The sequence below is a fragment of the Lichenostomus cassidix genome, chromosome Z (assembly GCF_008360975.1).
Source record: "Lichenostomus cassidix isolate B80296 chromosome Z, HeHo_3.0, whole genome shotgun sequence".
Classification (NCBI taxonomy): domain Eukaryota; kingdom Metazoa; phylum Chordata; class Aves; order Passeriformes; family Meliphagidae; genus Lichenostomus; species Lichenostomus cassidix.
In genome coordinates this window covers 42,664,372-42,674,173 of record NC_139511.1, presented here as the reverse complement: position 1 = coordinate 42,674,173, position 9,802 = coordinate 42,664,372, and the positions used below count along the sequence as shown (strand labels likewise).

Here is a 9,802-nt window from a genome sequence, read left to right as displayed (position 1 = left end):
CGCCCCACGCCGCACCCGCACGGCGCATGCGCGGCGCGCGGCTCGGGCGGGCGAATTCAAACGTGCCCCTCGCCCCTTCTTCTCGCCGGGGTAGCGGTTGCGCTGTGACGTCATTGCACCGCGTCCTCCCTCTGCCCTGCGGTTTCCGGCGCTTGCCCGCGCGGTCGGTTCGATGGAAAGTTTTCATTTGTGTGGTTCGCGGCGTGATTTCTCTCCCCTTTCCCCCTGGCGCGGGCGGGCGGGGGCTGCCTGAGGCCGCTCTGCCAGGCGCGGACCCTCCTCTCCGCTCGCCGTCCCTGCGGGAGGAGCGGCGGGAGGCTCTCGGCGATGGCTTCGAGAGGCGCGGAGGCGGCGACGCAGCGGGTGACAGAGCTGGAGGAAGAGCTGCGCGGTCTGGCGGAGGAGCTGAGCCGCTGCCAGGTACCTGAGCGAGGGCGAGGGGTGGCCCGGGACCGGGCGGGCGTGTCCTGCTCGGGACCGCGGGTTCGCGTCCCGCTCCCGGCGGGCAAGGGAGAGGAGCAGGGCCGGCGGCTCCGGGACGGGAATTGCACCGGGCTCGGGCCCTTGCCCTGGTGGTACCACCTGTCGTGAGAGCTTTTTGCCTCACCCTCCCAGCAGCCACGTTTTGCTTGAATTGGAATAGCAAAAGTCTCGGGGTGCTCCCTTGTGCAACTCCGGACAATAATGGACAGGCAGAGGGGTTTTTAGAGCAGTGTAAGTCTTGAAGGAGCCCTTGGAGGTCTTTTAATCTTTCCGCCAACCATGCAGCAGGGTTAAATGTACCCAAGCCGTTTCTGGGAAGGGAGGGCTTAATGAGTGATTATGGGTGTACTTTAAAAGTTTCCCCTGTGCATCTTTCCCTGTGGCCTCCCTTCATAGGTACATTTCCCTCATTTCTCCAGTTCATCTCTGATAGTTAGGTGCATATCCTAAAAATTTAAAAAATTTGGTAATGTTTGGTCTTGTTGTAGAAATCAGTGAAAATTCTCTGCCAAACACATAGATTGTTTATCAAAAGTATATGGTAGAGAGGAAGGTGACACCTAATGCTGTGGGTGCTTTCTCACTTGCTGGTAGCCAAAACAGTATTTTCACATGGGATGTGGTCTGGTTAAAGCTGCGAAGGCCTGGGCTGACGAAGCCATCAGAAGTAGGAATCCATATGGAAGTTAGAGCTTCCCTGCTCCAAGTAGTGGTGGTACACATGACAATTAGCATTGGATTCCTGCCGTGGATAGAATCAAGACTTGTTGAGAAAACATTGCGTAGGAGATCTGTGGCAAGACGGAGCTGTCAGTGGAAATCCTGTTTGGAAATGTTGAACAATGCTAAATTGTTTGAGAATTTCTTCAATGCCTTGTGGGAGAAATTCAGGAAACTTTTTATAACAATACAGTTTATTATTCCTAGTGTGAAGATGAGCACTATCAGACAAAATTGGTGGATGGAGAGGGAGGCCCTATGCTATGCTTGTTTGCTAGTTGAAGATAAGTTATGTATTACTAAAACCTAGCAGAAGGTAATGTTTTTGAAGGGCGTTATAGGTAGTAAAAACACAGTACAAGTCTGAATTTCTAATTGCTTTGATAATGTAACTCGATGTACACAGGTTGTGGTTAAACATCTGATTTCCCCTTTACATTAATTTCAATTACATGTGCATTTCTACTTGTTCCTTGATGAACACATTCCACATGTGTTGAAGTCGGGGAACAGAAAATATTTTGAAATATATTTATTTTAAGTTTCTTGCATATTTTCTTGCTCTTCTTGTATCTTTGTCTTTTGTCAGATCAGATAAGTTTCTGGGAGAAAAGCAGGGGAAAAACAACAGGAAGATAGGTACTGCTTTTAAAACAGAACCCAGTCAATGTTCTACAGTGAACTCTCCTGCTCTAGGTAGAATCCAATACATACCATCCTTCTAATGTCAGGAGATGCATGTCTTCCGGATTTATTTCACATTATTAAAAAGAAACAGCAATCTATAAGCAGAGATTCTCTGAAAGTACTGCAGCGTAGACATCTACATGCATTACCATTTTACTCATCCATCAATACATTTTACATGTTTAAGCATGTGTATATTACCTAAGGGGGAAGCTAGATTTTAATGAGTTAAAGAGGTGATAGCGTAGTCAATTAGGCAGCTTTTTCAATATAGCATTTATCTGAAGTGATTAACTTTGTAAAGCAAGTTTTGTGAAGATATTCTGAATTTGAATGGGAACTAAAATGGTCTGAATTACTGAATGGACTTCAATGAGATTCTTCAACTGGGTTTAAAGTCAAGTGATAAAATGACTTGTAGATGGTTCATCCATTTTAAGGTCCTGTTTCGTGTGAAAACTTTGTGCAAAGACAAGCCATTTGAAAACATAAATACATATGATGATGATAATTTTGTGTTTTCCTAGCTTCCTCACAGTTGAAATACAAAGGTTTTGCTGACTAACTAATTTCTTTAGCATAATTTTTTTTCATCTCTTGTGGTTTACTTAATTTCATGTAGATCTAAGAACTTCTTCTGTTCCTGTCTCCTAACATTTGTAGGTCTTGTTAATTAGAGTAGTGAAACCATTTATGTTGGAAGGGGATTCTTGAGAGCATCTATTGCACCCCACTTTGGAACAGATTGCCCAGGACAGTGTCCACTTAAGTTTTGGGTATTTCCATCCCTGGAGATTTCAACCCCTCAGGACACCCTATCGAGGTGTATCACAGTAAAAGTGTTTCAGGATAACCTGTGGAGGAGTTGTAAAAGTGTCTCAGTTTCTATTAAGACTTTGCTCGTGCTCTGTTCCATGTTTTTGGCAGGGTTATTTCTCTTATAGACTGCCTTAGTAGGCATCTTGGATAGAAGTGTTATGTAAATGTCTTTTTTAAGATGTTAGTGAGAGGGTGTTAACTTTTCATCCAGCCGCTGGATTAAATTGTCCAAGTCCTTTTCTGGCTCGTAAACTGCATTTCCAAAAAGAGCTTCACAGTTGAAATGCAGTTTAATAATTTTTGGGTGTAAAAGAACTAAAGGTTTAGTCTTAACTATATGTTGAGGTATTGGCCTTCTGGACGTTTTTTTCCCAAAGAAAAAAAAGACATCAAATTGTTGCGGTAAAGCTTTAATCGGTTCTAAACTGAACAGTTTTAGCAAACAGATGTATGTATCCAACAGTGATTTAGAATCTCAATAAATTATACCACATTTCTCTTCTATATGCCTTCTTGGACTATTATGTTCACTGTCATAGAAATTGTGCTGCTGAAATGAAGTATTTTCTGGAAGCTGGGGCTCGTTGATGATATGGAGTTTGTTGGCTAAATACTTGAGACCCTTCGCTGGCTGATGAAGCTCCTGAGTCTTAGTGGAAGCTTTGCTCTAACCACAGGTATTCCAGGTGTCTACTTCTAGATGTTGTTTCTTTCCTGTGACAAAGTTCTGGAGAGCCTGACCCTTTTGGTGGCCTTTATATTCAGAACAATATTCTTACTCACATTTATTCTGTTCTTTTAAGGTAACAATTCCCACCAAAGGCGCTTAAAGTGTCAAATACGGTCTTTTTAATACTTTTTTTTTTCCTGTTCCTTTTTTTCATTCTTTTCTAAAGCTGAAGTTCTAGTAGTAAGTCTTCTGCATCTTAGATTGGTAATATTTGATATTTCCTTTAATACTATTCAAAATATTGTGATATTGTTAATCGTAATAAGCAAGATCTTGGAGTAGGGCCTGTCAAAACCACAGTTTTGTTGCAGCCACTATGAAAACTGATGTTGATGTATAATTCTGTGGTGGAATTGGCAAAAAGGAGAAAGCCAAATTAAGAAAATAGTCCAAAGCTCCCAGATTTTCCACTAAGAAGCCTTGTGTAAAGCTGAGGTGTACCCCCATAGTGTGCTGTTTTGGGAAAATTGTGTTTGTGTTTGCAGTCAAAGATTGTGTAATTGTTTTAAATTTCAGTGCTCCTCTTCTTATTTTATTTGAGAATTAATTGAGAAACCAAGTAATGGCTCCTGGAAACAACTGAAAAGAAAACATGAAATAGTTTGTTTTTAAATTTCTTGTTTACTTTGGCACCTTGTTGCATTTCTGTGATGGGCTTGACATTGTTGGAGGGCAGTGGAAAGACAAAGGTAAAATAGTAAGTTATGTCACATCTTGTCTCTATTTCTTGTGTCAACTGCTGCATTCTATTTCAGGGTTTTATGCTGCTGCGTACTACCTTAACATTTCATGATCATCAGTACCTATGTTCTTACTGTTCTCAAGGGTTTTTGTTTTTCTTGGTGTTTAAAAGATCTGGCTTGTGTTTTACCACCGTCTTGTTTTTCCTTGTGGTTGTATATTTTTGGGGGTGGGGCAGATGGATATACTGCTTTTGCAAAACATAGTGGCTCCTGGTGTGGGAAATTAGTGTGATTTATTTGTTTCTGGGTTTTTTTTGTTTGTGCTTATTTTATTTTTCTTTTTTTATTTGTAAGGGAGATGATTTGATATATCTCTGGAAGTTCATTCTATGGGTGGAATTTCTGAGCTGAGTACTTTATCTTTATGTGCTTTCTCTGGCTTATTTCTTTAAACCACCTGTTTGGCCTATGTAGATTCATGGCATATTCCTTTGTTGGTATACTGTAGGGAAGTATCTTTTGGTAAAAGATACTTCATTTGGTGTAAAATAATACACATTGCTAAGCTGATGATTTATGTCCTAGCTCTCAGGCTCTTGCTAGAATACAAACACTTCCATGCCACCTTCTCCCCCCCCACTCTGTAACTAAAAAGATAGGGATAGTTCTTTCAAGTATTTTGTGATGGGAAACTACATCAAATCCTTGCTTTGAGTAGGACAGTGATTCTGGACTGGGTTTTCCACATCCAACAGAGTGTCCTGTATGGATGGTAATACAGAAAGTTCAAAGAAGCAAGCACATACCTTCTGGTTTTTCATATGGAATTGGTTATCCTCACAAGAAGAGTTAGGTTTGTTTACCTTAATTTTATATTTACCAGCCTAGGATCTCTTTATTAGTTGAAAATGCTGTTTTGAGTTCAAGCAAGTGTCTAAAAATTTACCCAATTATTAGTTTCAGAAAAACCAAGACACTCTCTGTCTTCATTTTATTCACTGAACTTTGATTTCAAAGGTAAGATGGGATGTCTTTCTGCTAAAATGATACTGTGTTTTCTTTATTGAACACTTCCTTTCTTACTCTGTAGTTCTACCAAAACTGAACTACTCTTTTTATTTTTTTTCTGCATAAAAATACATGTACTATTTTTAGGGAGTCTTGTTAGTGTTATCTTCTTTAGCTCCTGTGCTTTTTCTGTCACTGATAGTTATGATGCCTGCTCCTTTTCTGTGTTAGGAATTAAGTACACCATTGCATGGTACTCTGCACAGTTTGTATTCACAGCCTGAAAGGTACAGTCTGTCAACTGCCAGCAGTCTGCAGACAATATTGTTTAGTCAAAGAAACCATGCTGCATATGGTTTTCAATTTACAAATGCAATTTATCCATTAAAAATAGATGGTTCACCATTAGTAATCAAGTGAGGAGCTGATCAGTAATCTGTTAAAGGTGCTGCTGTAGCAGATTGACCTGTAGCATTTCGACACTTTTATCGGAAGATGGTAAATACAAGTGGGGAATAAAGAGGTCTTCCTTTAGCTGCTGCTGCTTCTGCTTCTTTTTATTACTGGGGATTGGAAAGAAATCTTGAAGAATGGGCTATGTGTATGTATGTGGGCATTTTGGGTAGAAGATGATCAGGAAAGGTGGCTGCTGCTTTGTGGGAAGTGGAGTGGCAGAGATTTCAATTGCTTCTTGCCTTCTTTCATGCTTTGTGATTCCTATTTGTTTTGAAAAGCTGTGCACAGACCCATTCTGGTCTTCATGTCCTGTTTTACAGTGTGCTTGCAGAAAAAGAACAGTTCTTTGTCGGCAGTGGAACTGTCTTGTTTTGATCACTTTCTGCATCAGAGAGGGTTGTAAAACATTCTGTTTGTCATCATTAGCATTAATACCAGAAAACACTTCATTAGCTGTAAAAACAGGTGCATTTATTAATTCTGGACCAATTTAATATCCAGGACACCCACTGGAAATAATGTAGCCATGATACCATTGATTTATAAGTAGTTGTAACACCCTCCTCCTTTTTTTGCAAGTAAACATGAAAAATATATTAACTAACACACCAAGACATTGTATTGCTATATAATAGATGAATAGATACTGCAGATGCATGTTGACTATAGGTACTAGAAATGTTTTTAAATCAATAGCTGAGAATTGAAAGGAACAATAAATTTTAAAAAACCTCAAAAACCCAGAAAACTAAAACCCCATGGTTCTGCCATGGTGATGTGTTTTTATGTTGACTTTGTCCTTATTCATCTATCTTTGTGACCAAAATTGAAATTTTTGTAAACTACCAGTATGAGAATTGGTGTGTAAGGAGAATTTCTTCTGGATGAAATGTTGGTATCTACACTGTTCTTTCAAAATGGAGCAAAGTGTTTAATGCTTCCATTCATTGAATGCTAATTTCTTTCGTTAGTGTTTAAGCCAAGACCACATATTTATTGGTGCCAAGGGATGCCAGCTGTTTAGTGTTTTGGGTGGTTTTTTTGTTATTTTATACTCTTACATTTTGCCATAAGAAGTAAATTACATGAGTCTGATTAGTACAGGTGTTAATAAAGGCCTACTCTTTATGTGCTATCAACAGAGGTAGTGTTGTGGAATAGCTAAGTTTATTTTTTCCTGTTTTTTTTAACATATGACAAATTTTAGTTAACTGTAATAAAATTTTTCCTACCTGGTATTCCTTTTGTAAAATACTGGTTTAGAATATAGGAGTAAAACTGAAGATGAACTAAAAGGGAGATTTAATTTAGAAAGGTATATTTTTGTGCTTTATAGAGTAGTTATCTATATGCAGTATGTCTGTGTGTGAATATTTCAAATTGCCCCCAGCATGTGCATGGGAATTTAAAATTTGGTATAGAGATTGAGAGTGTCATAGAACAGTTTGGTTTGGTAGGACCTTTAAAGATCATCTAGTCCAGTCTCCCTGGCCAGGAATATGTTTTAGTACGTCATGTTGCTTAAAACCCTATCCAACACATCTTTGAGCACTTCAATGATAGGGGTTCTGCAATTTTCTTCTGTTGCCACAACACCTTTGTTGTCCACACTTTCCTTATGTTCAGTCTAAATTGATACTTAATCTGAATTTAAATAGTTTTAAATTGAAAAGGGTACAGTTTAAAACCATTGACCCTTCTCCTGACACTTGAGGCATTGGTAAAGTTTGTCTTTCTTACAAGTGTCCTTTAGGTATTGAAAGGCTGCAATCAGGAGCCTTGTATATATTTTCCAGGCAGCACAAACCCAACTCTTTCTTGCTGTTTTCACAGGAAAGGTGTTCCATGCCTCTGATCAGTTTTGTGGTCCTGCTATGGACCTGTGCTGATGCAGCCATGTGTTTCTGGTGCTGGGTTCCACACAGCTGGACACAGCACCTCAGATGGGGTCTCACAATAGCAGTCTAGAGAGGGAGAATTGTCTCCTATGACCTGGTAGGCCCAGGGTGTAGTTGACTTTCTGGTCTGCAAGTGCATGCGACTGTCTCATGTTCAGCGTTTTGTCCAGCAGTACACGCAAATCCTTTTCCACAGGATTCCTCTCAATCCATTCATCCCACAGTCTGTATTGATACTGGGCTTTGCCCAACCCAGGTGCAAGACCTTGCACTCTTGCCTTGTTTCAGCTTTGAGATTTACGTGGGTACACTCCTCAGCCCTGTCAATGTCACTCCCTCTGGGTGGCATCCCTTCCTATTGGTGTAGAAACTGCACCACTGAGCTTGGTACTGTTTATATAATGAAGATGTAATTAGAAAGATATTAAACAGTATTGGTCTCTGTATAAACCCTGGAGGAACACCACTCATGATTGGTTTCCATGTGGACAAAGTGCTTTTAATTGTAACCCTCTGGACAAGGACATGCAGCCTATTCCTTATCCGTCTGATAGACCATCCGTCAAACCTATTAGCTCTCCAATGAAATGGCAAGAGACTGTATCAAAGGCTTTACAGAAGTGTAGGTAGGTAACATCCATAGCTCTTCATTTATCCACTGTTGTAATCACTCCATGTATAGGACCATTAAATTATCAGGTATGGTTTGCCCTTGGTGAAGTATGTTGTCTGTCTCTCAGGACCTTCTTGTCCTCCATGTGACTTGTCGTAGTTTCCAGGAGGACCTGTTCCATGATCTCACTGGGTTCCATGGTAATGCTTACCAATGCACCATGGTAATGGTGGTTCTCATTTTCTCTTTTACCTTTTTAAAAAAAACCACATGAAATTCCTTTTTCTCCAGTCACTGGGGACTTTGTCTGACTGCTATAAGATACACAGAAATGCAAAAACTACCTGTTATGGGAACAAGAAACCACTGCTATTTGTCAATAAAGGAATTTTATATGCAGAGGTATAGGCTCTTGTAATTTTTCCAAATGCACTGAGGAGGCCTCTATAACTCACTTTGATGTCTGTGTTTACCATGTAGTTACAGATTCAGGATAGAGGAGAAAGACTGACTGTAGCTGGTCTAGTTTTCCCATCTAACTTTTGGTTTGGGAAGGTCGTGTGCTGTTCTTGAGTGACTTCAGATAGTCTTCTTGTCCTTCATTGTTATTAAGAGTGCAGTGTTTCAACTATTTGAAGTTTAGCTCATTACTTAAAAGATACAAGAGTATTCTCCCATTCGTCCACAATTTTACAGGATTTAGAAAATACTACAATGCCGTTTCAGGCACAGTTGACATAATGGACCCAAATTGCACTTGGTTAGTCATGGTAATTCAGAGTGAATACACCCAAATGTATTCATATGGTTATATTGTCTGTAAAATAAAACTATTTGTGCACTCCTGTATTCTTGAATGCATTGAAAATCACAAATGCATTATTATAATATTAATCCAGAGCATTACATTTAAACAAAAACTAACTCTGAGAGCTGTGCTGAAGCTTTTAGATTATCCTGTGCTCTCAAATAAATGATTGAATTGTTACAATAACTCTCAGAATTGTAGTGCTTACAGAAAGCAGTTATGTGACTTACAAAATTCATATCCTATCCAATTCTGTGCATCTTCCATCTAAATTACTTCAATGACTCTGGTTAGTTTTAATTGAAGTAGTTTAGAGATTTATAGCTTGAAATGAAAGCAGGCAGATCACTTATCCTATCCTTGATAAAGAAAGGGGAAAGCTTTTGATTTCTCACATTTTCTCCTTTTTTGAAAATATTTCCTGCATTCACTAAGTGCCACATCTCCAACGTTTTAGTACTCAGAAAAAAGCAACTGTTGGTAGAAAGCTGTTCTAGTGAGTGAAGGGAAGCAGAGCATTGTGTGTGATATATCCATGTCTATCTAGTATGTTTTACCTACCAGTAAAGGGATATTTGGGTTACTTTTTGTCCCTTCATCCTGTGATGGGACTGATCTGACTTTGGTGATGTTGATTCTTTGTGTGGTGACAGGAAATACCTGGTATTTCTTGTGCATTGATGCCACAATAAGTCAGTTATTTATGTCAATTAAGAATGTGTAATAAAATTATTCAGAGTTATAATGTATTGTGGTCTTTTTGTCACACTGATGGACTAATCTGAGAGTATGCTGATGAAATCGTATAATGACAGCATCTTTTAGTATAAGTAGGGTGGTATTGTTGCTTATACTGCTATTAGGACATCAACTTTATAATAATATCAACACTTATTT

At 39.4% G+C, this 9,802-nt stretch overlaps 1 protein-coding gene across 9 annotated transcripts in view; it reads left to right on the top strand.

Moving 5' to 3' along the window:
* CNTLN (centlein) overlaps positions 1 to 9,802 on the top strand; it is a 185,189-nt gene continuing 175,387 nt past the window's right edge. For 3 of the 9 annotated variants that reach the window (XM_085042175.1, XM_085042173.1, XM_085042172.1), the window contains exon 1: positions 3 to 420. In XM_085042175.1, coding sequence (XP_084898301.1) covers positions 328 to 420 — 93 coding nt within the window. In that variant the 5' untranslated portion in view covers positions 3 to 327. Of the gene's footprint in view, positions 421 to 9,802 lie in introns of all 9 variants that reach the window. The other 6 variants (XM_085042181.1, XM_085042180.1, XM_085042174.1 and 3 more) reach the window with 3 other exon arrangements.